This window comes from Miniopterus schreibersii (assembly GCF_964146895.1).
Source record: "Miniopterus schreibersii genome assembly, chromosome: 2".
In the NCBI taxonomy this organism is placed as follows: domain Eukaryota; kingdom Metazoa; phylum Chordata; class Mammalia; order Chiroptera; family Miniopteridae; genus Miniopterus; species Miniopterus schreibersii.
Window position 1 is genome coordinate 153,489,695 of NC_138102.1, and position 24,112 is coordinate 153,513,806.

Consider the following 24,112-nt stretch of genomic DNA (forward strand, 5'->3'; position numbering starts at 1 on the left):
GGTGAAAGTGGAGGGATAGGATGGGGTGGAACTAATGTATCTGCTCACTTAGGGGAGATGCAGTCATCTCAGGATCTCCCTTCATGTCTGTTCCCAGCCTTGGCTCAATTAGTCTCCATGCTAATCCAAGTCACAGCCCCCATCAACATACTGGATAAAAGAACACACAGATCCAGTGGGCAGACAGCGACTGCCAGCCTTAGATCTCTCTTTCGTTAAACCCCCACATATCTCAACAAGGAGGTAATAGAATGAGAGCTACTACTGGAGAGAGAGTATTTGCTCATTGACATTTCTAGCTCATTTCAAAAAGGACTTGGAGCAACTTAAGAGAAAAAGTACAATATAATGGGATAGACCAGGAGACGGAAAAACTTTTTTTTTTTTTTTGCAAAGAACCAGATTGTAAATATTTGAGGCTTTGCTGTTCGCACGGTCTGTCACAATCATTCAGTTCTGCCATTGTATCATAAATTAGCTGACCCCTGGTACAGAACATTGTATTGTCACAGATCCACACAACTGAATGGAACAGGCTTTCAGATTTCTAAAAATTATTTGGCAGTTTGTTCAGCCAAATAATAGATTAAGTTATTATTGTGGCACATAGATTACTGTGGTTTTTAAATTCCAGAACGGCCATGATGAAACCTGGTAAAATAAGCATGTTGTTTTAATACACCAGGTGGTAAAATAAAATTGATCTTGAGGAATGAAGGTTGTCTTTAATGGTGAATAGCTCTGAGCCAAAGTTGATTTTTTTTCCCCTTGGAATTTCTGGACTACACTCTCTTTTCAGTTTCTGTTCTCTGCAAGCTGTATGTTCTCCATCATTTTTCTGTCCTCAATTCATGAAAATCCTCATACTATTAAAGGTTCATTTTTTTTGAGCCCATTTACAACCCATCCAGTCTGTCCTGCTTTGGGACCATTGTAATCACTGACGGAAGAGATCTTGACTATATTTTGACAGGGTTCATCTGTGCATGAGCACCGGTGCCATGGGAGTAGCCACTGTCTGGGTGCCTCTCTGTTTCCGGTTTGGCCGGCCCGGCTGATCCAGCCTCTTGTCACTGTGCTCAGCTGGCTTCTCCCCCTGCCACCTTTTACCTATGGTGATAATGCCCTGCTATTTGGGTCTTGATTTTCCAGGTCAGTAGCTGTAGATAACTTTAGCCCTTAGGCCATGCTCCAAAGCTGAGATTATTGTTTTTATCATTTTTCTGCTGAGAGTTTGAAAATGAGCTTACTGCTTCACCGGATGCAGTGTTGGAAAAGAGAGAAGGTACATTTGTAACACATTGTAAAATGGAACATATTTAAAGAGGCATTGTGACAGCTTTTTCCTACATACTTTTATCACCCTTGCTTTGCTCTGTGTGATGCAAATTGTGACTTATGTCTGTCACCCTAATTTTACTTGGTAGTCTACTTTAAATTCATCACCACAAACCTCAGGTAGGAGCCAGACCCCTCTGTGTTGGAAGCAGCCCAGGTGTACACGTGGAGGGGCACTGCCCAAGGTTCCAGATCAAGAGTCCTGAGGCTGGAGGAGGGGAGGCTGTGGAGTGGGGTGATTGGCAGTGAGCTGAGGCTGAGGCCAGGCTCTGCCACTGACCGGCTGTGAGTCACCTCATTCAGCCTTGTTCCTGCACCATAGTGTAGGGTCACCAGAGGTTGAACCAGGGTAAGCCACTTAGGACACTTGGCACAGTGATGGGCTCATGCAAAGCATTGAGAACCTGACAAGTGTCTTTATAGTCTTTGTTGTCATCATAAAATTGTCACAGATTAATGTCAGGAGCACAATAAGGCTCCAGTCTCTATTTTGCAGGGAAAAAACATAATCCAGTTGACTGCCTTTTTTGATTCTACATATATATATATATATATATATACACACACACATATATATATGTGTGTGTGTATGTGTGTAGTCAATGTACAGTCATGCTTTACATGATCAAAAATACTTGTAATGCTACTGAAGATGACTCCTGCCCACCCCACCTCCCCCACCAACCTCCTTTTAGTTCCCATTCTAAGTAATAGGTTAAATTCTTGATCTATGAGCTAATGGTAGTAAAATGTTTTCAAGTTTTTAATGCTTTGGCTACTTTTGGAATTTGGAAGTAGGTATGTTCAAATGTAACAGAAGGGTAGAATCCTAACATAAACTACTCTGTTAGCTGGCTGGTTCAGTGGTTGGTTAGCGCATTGGGCTTCAGACCGAAGGGTGCTGGGTTCGGTTCCGACTAAGGGCACATACCTTGGTTGCAGGCTCGATCCTTGGCTCCGGTCCCAGAGTGTACTGGAGGCAGCCAGTCGATGTGTCTCTCTCACATCAGTGTTTCTCTCTCTCTCTTTTTCTCCCATCCACTCACTCTGAACAGCAATGGAAAGAAATATTCTTGGGTAAGGTTTCTGACTTATTTACAAATGAATATTGGAGTTGTCACCTAAAACACCAAACAATAGAAATATTATAGATGTCTTTAAAGGTATTTGAAAGTTTAGCAAAAATAGGCAGGGATATAAGAAATAATCATCTTCTTTTCTTTTTGTTGTTCTTAAAACCCACTGTCATTGCTGGATTTCTGTGTTCCACTCGGTGATGAGTGTTGGAACGAGAGACTCTAGAAATGCAACTTCTAATTCAGTGGCTACCTGAAAATCAGAGGCCCTTGAACCAAGTCCTCCCAAGGCATTCCTTTGTGTCCGTTATTAATATGTCACCTGTGGAGTTGATCCCTTTGTGCTGGATCTGAACCTTATGCAAATGTTTCTTCCTCAGGTTCCATGTAATGCACAGTTCAGCTGGGCCTGAGGTTCTCTGCTTGGTTTTGGATCTAGGCCTGGCTGGAGTTTTCCACATCATTAAATAGATTGTTTTATTCTTTGCCTTCACAGGGCAGTTACATTTTCACAAGTCACACTTTTTAATAAGAAAATGATTTACCTATCCCTCTGATATTTATACCTTAGTTGGAAGACTTGCTGAATTTATTAATGGAAGAATTAGTTGTGTACTGGAAAAAAAAGGAGTTTTCCGACATCAGTAACAGCTTTATTTCTTTTTCTTGATAGCATGCTTTATGATTCTCAGCAAGGTTGTATAGCCTATATTATTATTTGCTTTACTCACAATAATTGCCACTTCTTGAGTGATAATCTTCACTTTTAACTTTTGATTTCTTTTAACTGAATTATTCATACTCTCTTAAAAGCAATTTATTATACCACTTAGCCATACAATGCTTCTCATTGTTATTAAACTCTTAAAAAGGTAAAAGACATTTTAGTTACTCCTACAACCATTTGTCCTTACTATTTACATTTAGATCATAAAATTTCTGTTTAAAGGAGCACATCTTTTTCCATCTTGTTCTATGAAAACCATGAAATATGTAATTGGGACTCCCAGAGATAAAAACAGCTAGAATAAGTTCCTCTAAACAGAAAGCTCATTTGAAATTAATTATTGTATTGGAAAATACAAAGGAGACTGAAGTGATTGATTGCCAAATTCTTTAGGTGATTTGCTATTTGTATAAGGCCCAATGACCTTATAAAGGGATGACAATTGTGATAAATACAACTGGAGAGAATCACACCCCCCCATAAAAAACCCTAAAATTCCTTATTTTTACACATGCTTTGCCTAAAGAGGCAGCATAGAGTAGTAGAAAGTTTGTAATAAGAGCTTTAATGTTTCTATGTCTACACTGTTACACATTAACGTGTTGACTATAAGGTCTTAAAACTTGTTTCCAAGCTGAAATATAATAAGAATAAATGAAATAATATATATGGTACCTAGGGTTGTTCTGAAAGGAAGGTATGAATTTCTACATGGAGGTTTCAGACTCAACATTCTGAAATTTAACTCCTGAACTTACCCATTCACTGTCTCTGAGATAGTGGGGGCGTTTTTGTTTTTTTAATCTCAGTGCATTCTACTAGTTACCCAAACCAAAATTCTTGTGGTTTCCTTGTTTCCTCTCTGTCTTTCTCTCTAATATCATATACAATCCATCAATAAGTCCTGTCAACTATACTTTCAAAATGTATCTAGAATCAGGCAATTTTTCTCCAACTTCACTATTATTACTCTGGTCCAAGCCACCATCCTCTCTCCCCTGGACTATTGCCATAGCTGCCTACCAGATCTCCCTGCTTCTCCTTTGTGCCAGTGGTCCCATCTATTCTCAACACAGTGGCCAGAATGCGTCTTTAAAAATGAAAGTCAGAGCTTGTCCCTCATGGCTCCTTGTTTCCCTCAAAGTAAAAATCACTCCTAGTCTTTATAATGGCCTAGAAAGGTTTTATATGATCTGGCCCCAACCCACCCCCAGTCCATTATCTCTCCTGTTCCTGCCTGAACTCATTGCCTACTATGAAACGAGTTCTGTGGCTGACTCCCTCATTTCCTTTGCTTAATTACCACCTTCCCAATGTGGCCTACACTGACCACCATGTTTACAGTTGCAATCCACTTTATATTGCAGATACCCCATCCTAGGCATTCTCTCTCTCTCTCTCTCTTTCTCTCTCTCTCTCTGTCCTCTCAAAGGGTAGAGATTTTGTGTGTGTGTGTCTGTTTTACTGACTGATGTAGTCCAAAGAATGTAGAATACTGTCTGGATAATAAAAGGGAGACAGAAAGTGATTGATGGCTAGATTCCTTAAGTGATTGCCTATAAGCACAATGCCCAGAGAAACTATAAAGAGACAGCAACAATATGTATTTGTTGAATGAATGAGTAATCAGTGACCATGTTCTACCAGGACAACCATTGCTTAGGATGGGAAAATTTTCAAGAGTACTTTGACAAGGCAAATGAATTGGGCGGCGTGTCCCGCAGTCCCCTCCATGCGCCTGTACTTTCTGTGCCTCCCACAGGCAAGAGGGGACTGAGTAGGCTGACCAGTCGTAGCAGCCACCTCTAGAGCTGTGATGGAAAAGGAAACTGGTCTGAAAAGCTGGTAGAGTATTTAGAGATAAGCAAAAGAACTTCGTAGGGAATTTGTAGGTGCAGGATGGTGTACTCGGAGAGGAAACAGTAAGATAAAAAGTTAGATATTTAATTTATTGACCACTCACTGGTTCCAAGCAATATACTGACTACAGAGAATAAAAATAAATAAAGCCCAGTCGCTGCCTGGAAGAGGCTGGCTTTCTCTACTTCCATTCTCTGCACCCTATCCTTCCCACCTCTGGGAGGATTATCCTTCTGAACACAGATGCAATCTAAACATGCCTCTGACCTGCCAGGGAACCTCCTTGCTCGCAGGACTTCTGGCTGGAGCCAAGACTATGCTGATGGATGGCTTACTAAAGTTCTCTAATTGTGTAGTGATTTTTTTTTTTTTACCTGGAAAATGGTGACCAACTCTTATATCTACCAGGGATGAACAATAGAAAATGTGTTTCAACTGTAGCATGAAGGCTCTAGCTGAGATGCAGGGAACTTTGTCTGTTTCTGGAGAGCGAGATGAGTTTTGGGGACGAGTAACAGAAACTCCTAAGGTGGGAAGTTTGACTTCTTTCTGCTTGAGCAGCTCATACCATATACCAGCACTTTTCAAAACACATTCTAGCATCATACAGGCCATTAAGTAAGGTTACCCTAAATAAAGATCTGCATTTCAGAAGCTCTAGTTAAACTTTTTTTTTTAACTAGAGGACTTCACAAAGCGTTTACTGTGTTCTAAGCAGCCTTGTGAGTTCTCACATGGGGTGTATAGTAAATTCTCCCCATTCTGGGCGAGCACAGTTCCTTTTGATTTGGGTGACTGGCTAGTGAACTCTAGTTTTCTGCTCATGATGACGGTGCCTTCTCTTGGGAATAACTCAGTGCCAAGGCTTGTTGGAGAAATACTTTTACCCTTTGTTTTTCTGTCTAAAGCATTTCCCCCCCTCCCCCGTTACCTTGTAAGAATTTTCCAAGGGAAAATGGCTCCCAATTAGGGATTATATGGTCAAATTCTTACTTGTATCTTTATGTCAAGCCTTATACAGATCATTTAAAACTGCTTCTCTCTTTTATACATTTCAAAGATTTATGTTGCTATTTGGTGCAAAACAGCCCTAATGAAACAATGGGTATTTGAATGTCTGAACTCAGAAAATTACAAGTATTTGATACTATTTTAAAATACACGGCCTTTGTTTCCATCCTTGGCTACATTCATTAGTCCATTAAATTTGCCCTTTTAAGCTGTAGTAAGTAGGCTGTTTGAATGCACATTTAATGGTAAAGGAAGAGCATTATTTAATCAAGTCAGTCATTTGGAAAAAGAGCTTTTAACAACTTCTGATGAAACATAATGATCCATCCAACTTTTAACACCACGTGTTTCAGAAGCAAGAAAGTGGGTCTTATTCAAGGACATGCAAGGTGTCTTGATTGTGGAAGACACTTTGATTTTGGATGGGCACATTAACAGATAACAGGAATCAAATCCGCTATTAATAGTAGTTTCTCTAGAAGCTCAAGTGTACCAGTAAATCTCACTTTTTTCTTAGCTGTAGCAAAGCATACTAAATTTCTTATTACTTTCATATATCATAACCTTGAAGCAAGCCAAACATTTCTCTGTAATTTATTTGATAAAGTATGGTGAAGTATAGTCTTTTTAAAATGCTACTTTAAAATATTTGGATCTTTACTGTGCAGAACTGTGGGATTTTTGTGCTTTCTTCTCTTCATTCATTTTAGATTGCAGAGGGGAGGACTGTCTTTTGTGTGACAATACTGTGTGAATCATACTGTTTAGTGAGTGTGATTCACTGTATGAAAAAACATAACATCTTTTCTTTTAACAAAAAATCTAACCCTAGCCAGTTTGGCTTAGTGGTCAGATCATTGGCCCGCAGACTGAAGGGTCCCAGGTTCAGTTCTGGCCAAGGGGCACGTACCTTGGTTGCAGACTTGGTCCCTGGCCCTGCTGAAGTAAGCCCTGCTCCATGGGGGTGAGGGAGGCCAGCACAGCTGATCCTCCACAGTGGTCACAGCCAATCCTTGCAGCCAATTGGCCTGGAGGTAAATCCCTCCCATTGATGTGCCAACAGTAATCAAGGCTCAGCTACAATAGGATGGTGTACACAACCCACAAGGGGGTGGGCACCTAGAGTGCCCAGCTCAGGTGAGCAGGGAGGCGGTGCCACTGGGCCCTACAGGACATCTACTACATTAGGCCACCCTACCAAGTCTGGGAGACATAGCAGCTCTACTTATTACATAGTAACAAAGACAGGGAGGCTGCCAAAATGAGGAGACAAAAAAACATGTCCAATATGAAAGAGCAGAACAAAACTCCAGAAAAAAGTACTAAACAAAATGGAGACAAGCCATCTACTAGACACAGAGTTTATAACACTTGTTAGAAGGATGCTCAATGAACTGAGGGAGAACTTCAGCAGCATAAAAAAGGACATAGAAACTATAAAAAAGAACCAGTCAGAAATGAAAGCTACACTAACTGAAATGAAAAATAATTTACAGGGAATCAACAGTGGAGTAGACAAATCAGAGGAGCAAATCAGAGATTTGGAAAATAAGGAGGCGAAAAACACCCAATCAGAACAGCAAAAAGAATCCAAAAATAAATGAGCATAGTGTAAGGAGCCTCTGGGACAATTTCAAGCATATCAGCATTTACATCATAGTGGTGCTGGAAGGAGAAGAGAGAGAGCAAGAAATTGAAAACCTTTTTGAAAAAATAGTGACAGAAAACTTCCCCTACCTGGGGAAAGAAATAGACTTACAAGTCCAGGAAGCACAGAGGGTCCCAAACAAGAGGAACCCAAGGAGGCCCACAGCCAGACACATCATAATTAAAATGCCAAAGGTTAAAGACAAAGAGAATCTTCAAAGCAGCAAGAGAAAAGCAGTTAGTTACCTACAAGGGAGCACCCATATGACTGTCAGCTGATTCCTCAACAGAAACCTTGCAGGCCAGAAGGGAGTGGCAAGAAATATTCAAAGTGATGAAAAACAAGAACCTACAACCAAGATTGCTCTACCCAGCAAAGCTATCATTTAGAACTGAAGGTCAGATAAAGAGCTTCTCAGACAAAAAGTTAACGGAGTTCATCACCACTGGAGCAGTACTACAGGAAATGTTAAAGGGTCTTCTTTAAGAAGTGGGGAAAAAGATAAAAAATATGAACAATAAAATGACAATAAATACATATTTATCAACACTTGAATCTAAAAAACAAAATAAACTAGCAGAACAGAAACAGACTCATAGATACGGAGACCCTTTTGACAGTTGTCAGATGGGAAGGGATTTGGGGGGACAGTGAAAAAGGTGACGGGATTAAGAAGTACAAATTGGTTGTTACACAACAGTCATAGAGATGTAAAGTGCAGCATAGAGGATGTAGTCAATAATATTCTAATAACTATATATGGGTATGAGATGTATTGGAATGATCATAAGTTATATAATGTCTAATATTACTGGGATGTATATCTGAGACTAATATAATTTGTATGTCAACTGTAATTGAAAAATAAAAATGATTTAAAAAAAGTTCATAGATAAATAGTTGACTATTATAAATGAAAGCTTAGAGCAGTACCAAGTTACAGAGCGAGTGTAGGTTAAAATTTGGAAAGCCTCTGCCCCATTTAGCCACCCACTTAGCTTACTCATTGTGCCCCTGTGGTCACTAGAATGGGAATGTGCTCTTATCCTTCTGACTAAAATGGGCAGTTTCATCACAGTGTTTAATTTCTTGTATTAAGAATAATCATTGTCCTCCTCTCAAGGCTTCTCAAATGTAATTTTGATTAACAGTTCAATAAGATCAGTCAAATAAATTGCCATACCTTACCCTGTTCTGGGTGGTAGACATGGATATATGCCTGTTCTTCCAGAGGCTGGTTGTCAGAGTGAATGGACCATCTGAAACCACTCGTGCAAACAGAACGCTTGACAAGGAACGCATGTTCTGTGCCACACACCCTGCTGATTCCTGTGCACTGTAGACTACTTGTGCCTGCATTTATCTGGCAAAGTGAATCAACGGTGCCTGCCCTCTGTCACAGGCCTCGGGGCTCAGATTTTCTAGACGATCACAGCAGTGCCTTGCTTGGCACCCTCCAAATTACTGGGTCTTATCTGCTCTCAGTGTGTTTCTGTGACAAAACCAGAAAGCAGCGAAGGGCTGAAATATCCACCTACGTGCACACATGCATACACACACACACACACACACACACACTTAATATTAGCTTTGGATTCCAAAGGCATGTGGACTGTGAGAAAAGGACAGGCTTAGGAATAATCCAGATCTCAGTTTGAAACCCTTGTTTCTCACTAATTGGATCAACTTAGTATCTTAAGCCCTCTGATCCTCGATTTCCTAATCTATAAAATTGAGGATAATTGCCTACATTGTAATATTATCATGAGGTTGTAGTGGGACAATTTAAGTTAAGTGTGTGTGGCATATGGTGTGAGCATAGGAGAGATTTGTTTTTCCTTCATGTTCTACGATTGCCACTTAACAGGTGGCTTTTATTGCCTCCTCTGCATGTCTCCCTCCCACAGCACATATAAAATAATTTATAAGTTGAATCTGACTCTAGAGGAGATCTTGTCATTCCCCTTCCTTCCCTCCATCTCTCTGGTCTTCCTCCCTATTTTTTTCAACGCATAGCTTTTCGTACCTTTTCCATTTTTGTTCAGAACCACAGATAGAGGTGAAGAAAGCTCATTTCTCTGACTTCTCTCATTTCTTCAGAAATTCCTTTGATAGTTTCATTTCTAATCAGAAAATTATTTCTTGAACAACATTTTTCTAATGTACTTAATTTTCATAACTCCTTACCAGTGTTTGATTAAGTGAATAGCATTGTTGCTCTAGGTTGATATTTTGGAACCATGATACTTTTAAGAGCCTTTTAAAAGATTTTTGCTTTGATTTTTCTTTAAACATTTAAAACACACTTATGCAGCAGAGTGTCACATACATTTCCAAATAAAGCTAGGAGTTCGTTTATTCTCAATTAGAGGAAAGCAATCCAAGAGCTTCACTCTTCTACCAGATTTAACCCTGAAACATAACTGTGTGCTCTTGCGAGATAAGAAGTTTCAATCTCAGGAACTGGTGTTGGCAAGAAGATTCAGACTGCTGATTAAAAGCACATCAAACAAAAAACCCTATGCAAAAAAACCAAAGACCAGAAATCGAAGCTGTTTAGGAACGCTCTGATTTTAATCTGCCTTCGGCTCTCTGGTCGTTAGTGCATCTGGCATTGCTTCTTGGTGGAGAAAGTCTGGCGTGGGAAGGAGCCGTGTTTAGATTGGCTCAGAGGAGACGCAGAGTGTACAAATCTACTTTTGTCTCTGAGGGGGTATAATTTCTTCATTCATTTCCCCTTTTAAAACTTTTCTCCCCATGCATTTATGAGTAAATTTTAAAGCACATGAAAGTAAGGAAATGATATCACCAGCTTGAGCCAAGTGGAGTGTGGGTTGGCAGCTATGTGGCTGAGATCTTGAACCTAAGCCATTTTCTGTCCCAGCTCAGCCTGTGCCATTGCTTTCAGACTAGGGAGAAAAAAATTGCAGGCAGCACCTTTCCATGCGCCCCCTTGAGATGCAAATTGTGTGTGTGTCCTAGGAGGAATGTTCTTAAACCTCTTGCAGTGAGGCATTGTGTCCAGTGGGACTAACGCGGGGCCCCAGTTGGATATATAGTCACTGAGGGATTTGGCAGCAGTGACTGAGACTCAGAGAATCAGCTTTCAATTTTTCTTACTCTCGCTACCCTCAAGACTGCCCCAAAATTCCTCTTGCCTCCTCAATCCTGTTATGGCGTTTAGATTCTAGATGTTGTTTGAATCAAGCAGTCTGTTGCCTTTGATATCACAGTAGCAGTAAAATTTCAAGACTTTCTCTTTTCCAGTTATTGAGATATTAATCTCCATTTTATTTGCCAGATAAAAAGCTCTCTCAGATTGGAATTTGACTTTACTGTTTTTATACAACACTTAAAATTTTCTATAACCGCAATGGCCTTAAAATGGGTGGTTCACCCAGGGGCTGAAATGGAATGGAAATACCACAGTATAAGGATGGGACCAGGTCAGGAGTGGGCTCACGAGAGCCAGAGTTCTGGTCCTCCTTTGGAGTTCACATCTCTGCTTCCATCCCCATGCTCTTTCACTCTGAGCTGACCTGTCAGCCAGAGTCCTGGCAGGAAACACCTGGCACAGACAATGGGGCGATTGAAGAGTTTATGAAAGGACCATGCACAGTGACACGGGCACGGTTAGTGGAGCCAACATGCAAAGTGGCACCTACCAGATGGCCTATTGAGGCAAAGGAGGGGATTGTCACCAGCACCAGGTGAGAGCCATCACCATGGAGAGGAGTCTAAGATAGGAGCTGTGTCTGTAGACAGGCAGAGGGAACCAGTGCCAGACAGAGGTGGAGGAGGGAGGGGCTATAAAAGTCAAAGGAAAACAGATGAGTGAAGAAGACAGGAGGGCAGCCCAGGGGAAGTAAGTTTCAGGTACCTTTGTGCACAGCTCAGACAGAAGTCTGTGACCCCAAACAGCCAGCTCTTTCTGTCCTTCCTCCTCTAGCCTGGGCACTTCCCATTCTGGTCTTGAAAGCGTCCTCCTAGGCTTCTGAGCTAGTATTTTGAGACAAATTCTTCATCTATTTGATGCAGTCTGTATTAGCATCATCCTTGAGAGCCTCTCAGGGGCTTTTGCAGAGTCAAAGTTCATGCTGTTTAAATGAACCTGAGCCTCTGATTTGTTCAAGTGGAGACTCACTGATGCATTTCCTGTGGACAGCAATAAGGGCATTGGGCCACAAAAAATTCTTAAAACTGTACAAAGCGGCACAATGAGAGTCCAGGTCCCCAAGTTTTACAAGAAAGACACCCCAAGGCCTATGCAGCCTTGAGGACTATTTCTCATGGAAATAATAAAATAACCCTCTGGCATTTTTGCTGATTGCAATTACAGCTATTTGTGAAGGACCCAAAGGTCTAAGACATAGCAGAGTTAAAAAGGGGATAATATCTCCACTGAGTTGCAGTGAAGATTAAATTGGAATTCATTTAAACTTGCACAAATTGCAGGATTGCAACTTGGGAATCACTTAGCCAGCGAATGAGCCTAGCTCACTGCCCAGCTCAATAACTAGAATTCGGATCAAACCTCTCATAAGAAAAAAAAGAAAGAAGACAGTACTATGCAGTTAAATAAAGCAACAGGGGATTCCAATTGATTAAATAAATAATTTGTCTTTCTCAATTAAAAATAACTTCCATAATAACAATTACTATTACATAATAATAATAGTAACAAATTATGGAATATTTTAATGAATTGAAATACTTAAAAAAATTAAAATAGAATTTCCATAAAATAAAAGATACTCCGTTTCCTTGAGCACAAAAATCAAACGATCATAGAAGACCTAGAAGTAGAAAGTAGCAATGAGTGGAATTAGAGAAGGGCAGAAGGTATGCATATGTCCTGATTAAAAACCTCAGTATTGTGGCCAACTGTGCTGGACCCTTATAGGATACTCTTGGATGCTCAAGGACTGAGGGCTTTCCACCCCAAATTAACATTGCAAATACTGTGTTTCCGAGGGGTACCAAAAGGAAAAGATTTCCTTAGCAAGTCCCTGAAATAACTGTTGGGATGCTTGAGAACCCCAGTAATATATAGGGTATCCCAAAAAATGTATACATACACTTTGAATAATTATAAAGGCAGTAGTTCACTTTCAAAATTGAGCTATCAGCTGTTAAAGTGTATATATATTTTTGGGGGGACACTCTGTATATGCAGCTTTCATCACTGACCTTGACTACCACAACACATGCTTGTTGAATGTCGATTATCTATGTGCCAGGTAGAGGCATGGATACATGGAACAGACTGAAGCTGTCAGAGGGAAGGAGAGTTGGGGGACTAGGTGAAAGAAGGTGAAGGGATTAATAAAATATATAGAGAGTTTGTGTTATATATATAACACACAGACACAGACAACAGTGTGGTGATAGCCAGAGGGAAAGGGAGTAGGGGACAGGTAGAGATGGGCAAAGGGAGAGAAAGTAGGGATGGAAAAAGACTTTGCTTGGGGCAGTGGGACATGATGCAGTGTGTAGATGGTGTTTTGTTGAGTTGTACATATGATTTTGCCAACCAGTGTTACCCCAATAAATTAAATTTAGATAAATAAAATAAGGTATAAGGGACTGGTATATTGCTGCAAACTCTTTATATATCCAATTTATGAACATTAAAACAAATTTAATTAAATAACTTTATAACTAAAAAAAGAAAATTCACATGAGATGGTGACTGTCGCAGAGGAATCCAGTGCAATGGAGGAAGTAGACCCGTAAACAGATACGAAAAGGTGGGCCTAGGAAGTGTTCAGCTGTGCCAGTTGTCAGCCTAGCAAATGCCTTCTCCCAGGGCTGAAGAGCTTTACAGTCATCACCTTCCCTGAAGACTGATAAATAGGATGCAGACAGCGAGGGCGTAAAGCTGCCAAATAAATCCTTAGAATTGAAATGTAACTCTGCTCCATGTAGAACTGAGAACATGCGCACACCCTAAATGCACTGCCATTTATCTGAACGTGTTTAGAGGTGAGAGAAAATGTGATAATAGTAATGATGATGATAATTACTGTAATGGGGCCTTCCTCTGGCTCTGTGGAAGGAAATAGCCTGCAGTGGATGTTGTCTTTGTTGAATGGGACAGGGAGGAGTCCTGTTCTCGTGAGCACACACCCACATGCTGCTGGCTGCGGTGCGCGTGTGCGTGTGTGTGTTTATGCATGCGCATGTTTGTGTATGTGTCCTTGTCTGTGGCCAGTGCTTTGAAAGGTGAACTGAGAGTAAGAATGGGAGAAGATAAACCACAGCTACCAGCCTAAACTTGGATTCTGCAGCTGGATTTTCTTAGAGGTAATTGCTGGTTCCGAGAAAACTGTGAGCTGCTTGTTCAGATACGTAGTGGGGCCTGTAGTGGCTGAGCGACGCTCTGGGTACCCTAAGGAGGGGCGTTGAGAGATTTTCACCTCTTTACAGCTCGGGAGGCTGCTGCTTTGTATCCTACTAAGCCAGAACAGAAAATCCTAGTGAGTCTGTCACACACTTTCTCTACAAATACAATAGGTATCAATACCCTTGCTCTTTTTTAACCGATCATCAAATTAAACCTCAGAGAAGTAAATTAATTTGTCTGACTTTGCACAGTTAATCAGCAGATAACATGTATTGTTAATGGCCATATATTAGCTCTTTGAATTCTCATGTCTTTTCACCCCTTAGTGTAATTTGGAATAAGTAAATTTCCATTTGCCTCTTTTTCTAGAAATAAACACACTTTTTTGTACTTTGGAAAATGCCACAGATTTTCTTTCCCCGCGCCCCCAGTCATATTTTGTTTGCATTCCATCTGATTCTATTAGGCTGAAATAAGCTATAAATTATTTAGGCAATTTTGTCACATCTGTGATCCACAGGATACAAACTTGGATTTCCTCCCAGCCTTTTTCATTCTAGGAAATTCAGCCACATCCATGACATATTTTTTCCTGACTTTATGCTTGGCTGATTGACTCACAGCTTAAAGAAATATGTTCTTAAATTTTCTATACTTCTTGACCTAATTGGGAGGAGGGAAGACAAAAAATATAATCATCAATTTAATTTGAGAATAATTTTTTTCACGAATATTATTTTTTTCAAAATAAAACTTCATTGAATTTAGGCATAGTGCCACTGTCTTCAGTTGAATATTTTGAAAATGAAGGAAAACACATTGGAAGACCAGCCCCTCCAGGAGCAGTATGGAGTGTTGGCCTCTAAGCCCACAACTCACAAGTCCAATAACAGGGACTTCTGCTGATCGAGAAACCCTTATGGGGCTGTAGCCCCACTGAGCCCTGTGCCTCACTCGTCTCATTTTATAGTTGAGGCATGGGAGAGGTCATGCGGTGCCTGCTCAAAGTGACTAATGGTGTGTTGATGGCAGGAGCACAACTTGAATCGACATCATCTCCTGGACACTGGCTCTTCTTTCTATACATGTCAGACCCTTTAGTATCTCCCCATTGGCTCTAAATAAAGGTCAGCTCCACATAAGGCCTACAAGATCCTCATGATTTGCCAACTGCCAACATGTATAGTTTTATTCCCTGCTTTGTACATTCTGTATCTGCTCCCTGGAATTAGATTAGCTGTGACCCCTCCCCACAAGTACCTGCAAATTTGTCTTGTAGGCATTCATTCATTTTTCAAACCCAGGTTGTCACCTCCACCAGGAAGTCCTCTCTGCCTTCTCCAGTTTTCTCTCTTGCCTGGTACATTTATTCACTTATTGATTTATTCAACAGATATTTATGAGGACCTACTAAGTGCCAGGCACTGAGTTAAACACAAATTATGCACCAGAGAACACAACTGACCAGCTCCCTGCCCTCATAGAGCTTACAGTCTAGTGGAGATATTAAAGTTAGTAAACACACAGATAAATATGTAATTATAACTAGAATGATTGCCATGAAGGAAGTAAAAACTGTGTTTGGAGCCTGAAGGATCCTTCTCCATGTCCCCAAGCAGCAGTGAGCACTTGGGGATCCTGCCCACTACAGGGGCTCAGTGAATGAGGGGGGAAGGCAGCATGGAGTTGGGCTTCTGCTAACACCTGACACCCACCTCCTCCAAACCTAGTGGCTGCGGAAGCACTGAGTGTTCTGCTGAGTAAAGGACATAAACATATGCAAAACATAGTGAGGACGGTGGCCTGTGGTCAGGCAAGAAGGTGTGATGTTCGGGATATGAAGGTGATGCCTCTTTCATATCCCCAGTGAAGGCTGTTCTCTAATAACCTTGATGAGGGACAAGGAGGCACCACTTTGGATAAAACACTGGCTAGAGACATGGATAATAGCCCAGTTGGAGTTCTGTTTATACACTTACACTTCTTAATTCTATAGTATTAACAAAGAGGGAGTATTAAATTCTCTTTAGAAACTTCTGCAGGAAGATAGATGAATACTTTTATAAAAAGTATTTCAGCTTTTGAAAGAGTTGAAAGAAGTATTCAACTAGTTTTGTGGTTTTTTTCCTCCCCCAAAGATATTTTTTCCATTGCTTTTGCACAGAGAGTGGGAGGGAGAGAGAGACATCAACATCAATGTGAGACACATACAGTGGTTGCCTCCTGCTCACGCTCTGACCAGGCCAAGCCTGCAACCAAGGGACGTGCCCTTGGCCAGAATCGAGCCTGAGACCCTTCAGTCCTCGGGCTGACGCTCTAACCACTGAGCGAAACCGTCTAGGGCTCAACTAGCTTTAAAACATAAAGTACACCTGTGAAAATAGCATGTCAAACCCGTACTTAATAATCGGCACAGAGTTCATGAGGAACACTCAATAAAACACTTATTCTCTAGGACTTACTTATCTATTTATTTTTAATATATATTTTTTATTTTTTAGTCACAGTTTACATTCAGTGTTATTTTGTATTAGTTTTAGGTGCACAGCATAGTGGTTAAACAATCTTATACTTTACAAAATGGTCCCCCCTATATTTCCAGTACCCACCTGGCACCATACATAGTTATGACATTATTGACTATATTTCCTATGCTTTACTTTATATCCCTGTGGATATTTTGTAACTACCAATTTGTACTTCTTTATCTGGGATTTATTTTTATTTAATTAATTAATTAATTTATTTTAATTTCTCTTTATTGTTGAAAGGATTACAGGTGTCCCATTTATTTCCCCTATTGACCCCCTTCACCTTGCTCCCACCCCCTCCTCAGGCCTTCACCCTGTAATTGTCTGTGTCCATGGGTTATGCATATAACACCTTTGGTTAATCTCTTCCCACCCCTTATCCTCCTTCCCTCTTCCCTCTTCCCTCTTCCCTCTGAGATAGGATAGACTGTTGCATGCTTCAGTGTCTCTGGGTCTATTTTGTCAGATTATTTTGTTCATTAGCTGCTTCTTAAAGAAGACCCTTCAACATTTCATGTAATACTGAATTGGTGGTGATGAACTCCTTTAGCTTTTTCTTCTCTGTGAAGCTTTTTATCTGACCTTCAATTTTAAATGATAGCTTTTCTGGGTACAGTGGTCTTGGTTGTAGGTTCTTGCTTTTCATCACTTTGAATATTTCTTGCAACTCCCTTCTGGCCTGCAAAGTTTCTGTTGAGAAATCAGACACCAGCCTTATGGGTGCTCCCTTGTAAATAACTAACTGCTTTTCTCTTGCTGCTTTTAAGATTCTCTCTTTGTCTTTAACCTTTGGCATTTTAATTATGATGTGTCTTGCTGTGGGCCTCTTTGGGTTCCTCTTGTTTGGGACCCTCTGTGCTTCCTGGACTTGTAAGTCTATTTCTTTCTCCAGGTAGGGGAAGTTTTCTGTCATTATTTTTTCAAATAGGTTTTCAATTCCTTGCTTTCTTTCTTCCCCTTCTGGTATCCTCATAATGCAAATGTTGGTCTGCTTGAAGTTGTCCCAGAGACTCCTTACACTATCTTCATATTTCTGGATTCTTTTTTCTTTTTGCTCTTCTGGTTGGGTGTTTTTTGTTTCCTCATGTTCCAAATTGCTGATTTGATTCTCAGCGTCCTCTACTCTACTGTTGATTCCATGTAAATTATTATTCTTTTCAGTTCGTGTAGCCTTCATTTCAAATTGGTACTTTATTATGTCATTGATGTCTCACTAGTTTCCTTAATAGACTTGCTAATATCCTTGAGCATCCTTATAACCATAATTCTGAACTCTGTATCTGTTAGCTTGCTTGGATCTTCATTTAGTTCTTTTCCTGGAGATTTCTTCTGTTCTTTCATTTGTGACGTGTTTCTTTGCCTCCGCATTTTGGCTGCTTCCAAGTGTTTGTTTCTATGTATTAGGTAGAGCTGCTATGTCTCCTGGAACTTGTAGAGTGGCTTTGTGTAGTAGGTGTCCTGTAGGGCCCAGTGGCTCAGCCTCCCCAGTCACCTGAGCTGGGCCTTCTAGGTGCTCCCCTGTGTGTGCTGTGTGCACTGTCCTGTTGTAGTTGAGCCTTGGTTGCTATTGGAATCACTGGGAGGAATTGACCCCCAGGCCAACTGGCTTTGAGGATCAGCTTCAGCTACAGCCAAAGATCTGCTGTGCTGGGGACACCCCTGTGGAGCAGGATTTGCTTCAGTGGGGCCTCTCAGGAGGTGCAAAGTCAGCCTCTGCTGTGCCTTGCCCAGGGCCACCCAGCATGAGCTACACAGCAATCCATAGATGGCTGCTGCTTGTGCTGGGCTTGGAGGTGTCCAGGAGAGCCCAAGCTATGAACCAGTACAGGCTGCCACTAGTGCCACTCCTGGGACCACTTATGGAGAGGTATGGGGCATGCTGAGACCAGCTGCTGCTTGTTTGAGAGATTTTAGGGAAGTCTTAAGAATGAAGCTAGAGAGGCCACTTGCATAGAAAAGCCACTGGAAATGGCTTGGATGAGCTTACAAGTTGTGAGGAGCAGGGTCTGCAGGAATCACCAGGGTGGGACCAAAGGTGTGAGTCAGGTTGATGGAGATTTAGAGAAGGTGCCTACCTGCAGGCTTTGTGAGGGGAGGGCTCGTCAAAGGAGCAATGGCCTCTGCCAGCTCTTTTATCTGAGAGAAAGCTGCCCCTTCAGCTCTCGCCCTGATTCCAAGCAAGTTAATTACTCCTCGAATGTCCCAGGTTCCTTTCAAGCTGCTGCCTAGCACTGGGCTCAGAGGGAGCACATATGAGTAAGTCTATGCGTGGGCCCTTTAAGAGGGATGCCGGGGGCTCCCACAGCCTCCATTCCACTCAGCCCCAATCCCTGCTGTCTTTATAGCCCGAAGCTGTGGGGACTTCTTTTCCCATCACTGGAACCATGGTCTGGGGGGCCTGATGTGGGGCTGGGACCCCTTGCTCCTCCAGGAAACCTCCACCGCCGAGATACCCTTCCCGGGTTTAAACTGCGGCACCGGGTGTGGGCCTGCAGCCGCATCTCCGCAATTCAGCCCCGATCTGCCTGCGTCTCCGCCCTTCCTACCAGTCTCGATGCTCCTTTAGTTCCCTGGTTGTAGGGCTTCTGTTCAGCTAGATCTCAGGATGTTCTGAGTGATGGTTGTTCTGTAGTTTAGTTGTAATTTTGATGTGGTCAGGGGAGGCGGCAGGTACCACAGATACCTACTCCACCATCTTGTTGTCTCTCTGGGATTTATTTTTAATTTTAGCAAGAAGTACTTGCTCTTGATGTCACAGGATTTTTATGAAGGTGTTTATTCTTTTTAAATTATGTAAACTTCAAGTTCTTGAACTAAAATGTACGTTGTCAACCCAAACTATAATCTAAATTACAAAGATAGAATGCAGCTTTTAAATATAGTGAACTTTCTACTTTTCTTACCCATTTTTTTAAAATCAATTTTAGTGGGTCATAGAAAATACAACATTATTTCATCTGTTTGAGTTGAAGGCTTTTTATGTAGTTTTTTCCTTCTTTTTCTTTCATGTTAGAGAGAGGAAGGAAGAAGGAGAGAGAGAGAGAACATCAATGATGAGAAAGTTGTTGATCAGTTGCCTCCTGCACGCCCTCTGCTGGGGATCGAGCCCGAAACTCGGGCATGTTCCCTGACCCGGAATCAAACCTCGATCTCCTGGATCCTAGGTTGACGCTTAACCGCTTAGCCTCACTCAGCCGGTCTAGAGTGTAATTCTTTAGGTAGAACAATGAGATCATTACTTAAATACAGATTGTTAACTATTAAGAGAAATTGTCCAAATCACATTTGTTCATATGGACTTGCTGTCAGAAATTTTATTACTCAATATGTTGTAAAAAAACACACAAAGATTTTAATAAAATCCAGATGTCAAATATCTCAAGATTTTTAGAGTCTTTTAAAAGTGTTTGTAGTTTGTATTAGGGAGTCTTGTTTATATTTGTGAAATTCTTTTATTTAGTCTTCTACAATTATTAAAAGTAATAGAATATTTAAAATGTTAGTAAGAAACGTCTAGAACTGTAATATGGAAAGTTCTATTTGGTTTTCTTAAACGTTTTTTAAAATGAAAAAACCTACCATCCACTACGTTAAGATTTGTTTTAAATAGGCCTCTCTTCAAATGTGATCATACCATATTCGCTCATGGAAATACAAACTACTCTTTATAGTGTCCATTACAACACAGTTTTAGTAATAAACAGAATTTTTTTTCTGTGAACTATGAGTGACAGAAAAATCTTTACATGCTAAGAGGTACAACACTACAGAATGGTTCTTCGTCAATTTCATGAGTTATTATTATAATGAATTTTTATTCCCAAAAATTTCATGGAATAAATACTTTCTTAATGGCTTAATTTGAGAGGTGCTAAAAACTCCTTAGGTCAAATGATCTCCCCCATTGGTACCAAATTTTACCATTTGCATTTAATTTCGTTTATGCTAAGCTCTGCTCCTGGTGTCTGTGTGTGTGTGTGTGTGTGTGTGTGTGTGTGTGTGTGTGTGTACACTGCATTCTGTTTCTGAGGGAACAATGTGTGTGTGTGTGTGTGTGTGCTGCATTCTGTTTCTGAGGGAACAGTGTGTGTGTTTGTGTGTGTGTGTGTGTGTGTGTGTGTACTGCATTCTGTTTCTGAGGGAACAATAATTCTCCATGATGCCTCAGTGAGCTTGACTATATCAGTTTGTTTTGCTCCCTAGGAATGAGTTTCCTGTCAGCGACAGAAATTCTTAAAGGGGACAGTACCAAGAAACAGGCGTGCTGTAGGGCCAGCCCGGAACAGGGAGTGATGGTCACTGACCCTATTGTGCAAATAATCAGATGTTTCTGGGTGGCAAGTGCTTGTTGGGTATTGGTGACTATTTTGACAAGCCGTAGGTGTTAGCCTGAGGGCTTTTTCTGATGAATTTAGCACAATGATCAAAAGGTTTTCATTGGTCTAATCTATTCATTCCTTCCATGAGAACTTGAAAATGAAAGCGATGGTTAAATGCTGACTGAAGTGGAATTAACCTGCAATTAATTTGTCCTTCACTGTTGTGTGTTTCAGAGGCTGGAGCACAAGGAAGTTTTAGTGGGCTTGTTGTTCCTGGTTTTCCCATTCATCCCAGCCAGCAATCTCTTCTTCAGGGTGGGTTTTGTGGTGGCCGAGAGAGTCCTTTACATGCCCAGGTAATTACTGCTCATGATTTCGTCTTTATGAGACCTGCCCTCTGTCACCAATACCAACAGCCCCAGAGAGACAGTCCTTTAGTGTATCGCAATTAGATCCTTGTGGAGCTAAGGTGCTTATTGCCTCAGCTTTCCAAACAGCCGCAGAGAAGGTTGGATGAGCTCACGCTTGCACTCGTTCACTCTAGGTTACGGGGGCTCACCGCCAGCTGGAAGCGGGACAGTTAAATGGGAAAGAGCAACTGGAGTATACTCAGGATTTTAGCAGCAGTCATTTACCAATACATTCCTTGCCAAATACCTCTCTGTTTTATTAAACATAATTATAGTAATTTTCTAGAAATATTTTTGATGTGCTTAAAATTATTATGTTAAGTAACACGATTATAATTTAATTCTATCTTCTTCCTTCTTTCTCTATTTTTCTTTGATTTTTTTATTTAAAAATAAGAACAGTTTCAAAAAAATTTGTCCTTGAAAAAAAAATGGTTACAAATACAAAGGGCATTTAGACATGTGTGATTACATAATGCCACTTAATTCTGAATATTTGTGCTGTGCCGAAGCTTGTTTTTTCTCCTGTCTTATTCAAATGTCATCATTCCAAGGCCACAGTTCTTTTCAGATGCCTGGATGTGTCCCTGAAATGGTTCTGCCATTTTTCTGTTGTGTGATTTTGAATAAGACATGAAGCTTTTTAGAACCCAGGCTTTCTCATTTTGAAAATAAAGATTTTTGGTTAACATCCTAAAGTGAAATAATTTAATGAATGATGTGTAAGAATGAACTTTTCTAAAAGGAAGTAATATAAACCAAAATATTATAAGGAAACTATTTCTTATTTATTGATATTAGATTATGATTTTAAAATAATTTAAATAAAATTAATTTAAATATCAATGAATAAGATTTAATTTTATTTATTGATATTGAATTAGAAATTTAAAAGTACATATAATTAGAAATGAATTTCATAACCTTTGAATTCCTCCCAATCCAAATACCTAACAGCTTTCCTAAGACTTTGCAGCATCTGATTTTGACTTGGTTGAGGAGACAGCAGCCCTTCAGTTTATGTGTCTTCTGTACAATTTGGGAAGGAGATGATTTCTTGGTAAATACTGTTCTATAAGGACAAAAATACAACACAGATGCTTCGAATTCTGTATGGCCTTAAAGATAACAGGCTTGTGAGGCCTGGCCAGTAATAATCATGAAGGGCGAAAGGGGACATCAGTGTCTGGTCTAGGTATGTTTTTGCTTAGAGCTGTTGAAAGTGGCTCAGTCAGGTGTTCCTTGTAATACCGATAATTCCAAGTGGAGTCGATATTCATTCTTCATTGAACAGATATTTACCGAGCACGGTTGCTGGGTGTACTATTCTAGAAGCTGAGGCTACAAACACAAGTGAATCTCAGTTTCTTCCCTCAAAGAATGTACTAGCTGCTTATTAATAAAAAGGCATCTTTCTCTCTAAACATTTAACAGGCCGTAATATTCTTTAAAATATTATTCTCATTAATACTATTTTAACATTCATTATATCAGAACTTTTATTGAATCTGTGTTGTATGTCAGCCACTATGCTAAACATGTTGTATGTGTTGTATCAGTTAATTCATGCTGAAGGTGGTGGTTAACAGCATCCCTCTGAAGTCAGAGTGCCGGTGTTGGAATTCTGGCTGAAACGTGAGCATGATGTCCTAAGCCTCAGTTTCCTTATCTGTGTACAGTGAAAATAATAACACCCAACTCAATGAGAGATTGTGAGCATTAAATGAGATGATCATATGTAAAACCTAGAAAGTGTTTTGTGTTGTACGTGGTTGATAAATATCACGTATTGTTGTTGAATCAGTTGAGGTAGCTGATAGCATTGTTCCTATTTTGTAAAAATAAAGCCTGTGCCTGAGACATGAAGTGACTTGCCCCAGGTGGCATATCTAGTGAGCCGCAGAGCTGGGATGCAGATCCTTGCCTACTGACAGATCTCTCACCTGCCAGACTACATTACTTCTCCAATAGAGACATAGTGTTTTTCTCAACTGAAAAAGAGGAGAAGATGTAGACTCAGTTGAAGTACTTTCAGAGCAACTCCATTTGGTAATCGGGACTTAATACTTCCAAGAGTCCTATGATCTAAATCCTCAGGAGTCTGGGGTCTGGGTGACAAGGAATTGCACGTGCAACACACTTTCCTAATCCAGATATAAGAGAACAATTTGTGATAAAAAAGAAGCTAAAATTTCACTTTTCTGAAAGAGACCCTTAGGTAAACATTGTGGAAGTCCATAATATTGTCATCAGCCATTGGTGGAATATCTTATTTAAAGCAAGGGGTTCCTCTCACCCAGGTAGGTGTGTCCTAACACCTGAAAAAGCATGTCAGCTCTGGCTGTTTCCATGCTGCCATATCTTAAATAGACCTTCCTCTGCCTTTATTTCATTTTCTCTAAAAAAGACAAAGTGGTGCCCCCGCCCTTTTTCTGCTAGGAGTAAAGTGATTTGGATTAAAATAAAAGTTCTGAATACGAAGAAAACATCAATATTACCAAGAGCAAGTGCCTGCCTCTCAGAAGCAATTTGGATTTTGCTACATTGTGCAAACTTGGTGTAGAGTCATCCAAAATCAATTTCAGGAAACTGGCCTTCATTAGAAAGATGGCTGTTCTCTTCCCTTCGAGTTCCTGCAGCTATGCATTGCAGTATTGGAGATATGCCATCATTTTCTGAGGACTTCCCTTTACTGCCTACCATCTCCTGTATTAATATCCATTTCATCACTGTGCCCAGCCAGGCCACTCTCCCTCTCCAAAGCCATGTGACGGAGGTGGAGGTGCTCTCCTGCCCTGTAGAGGTGGTCCTGGGGGCTGATAAAGAGGTCAGATTGCTAGGCCAGG

At 40.6% G+C, this 24,112-nt stretch overlaps 1 protein-coding gene across 3 annotated transcripts in view; it reads left to right on the plus strand.

The window, feature by feature from the left end:
• TMTC1 (transmembrane O-mannosyltransferase targeting cadherins 1) overlaps positions 1-24,112 on the plus strand; it is a 237,115-nt gene that overhangs the window by 131,477 nt on the left and 81,526 nt on the right. For all 3 annotated transcript variants that reach the window (XM_081129443.1, XM_081129441.1, XM_081129442.1), the window contains one exon: positions 21,091-21,212. In XM_081129443.1, the coding sequence (XP_080985569.1) occupies positions 21,091-21,212 (122 nt within the window). The remainder of the gene's footprint in view (positions 1-21,090; positions 21,213-24,112) is intronic.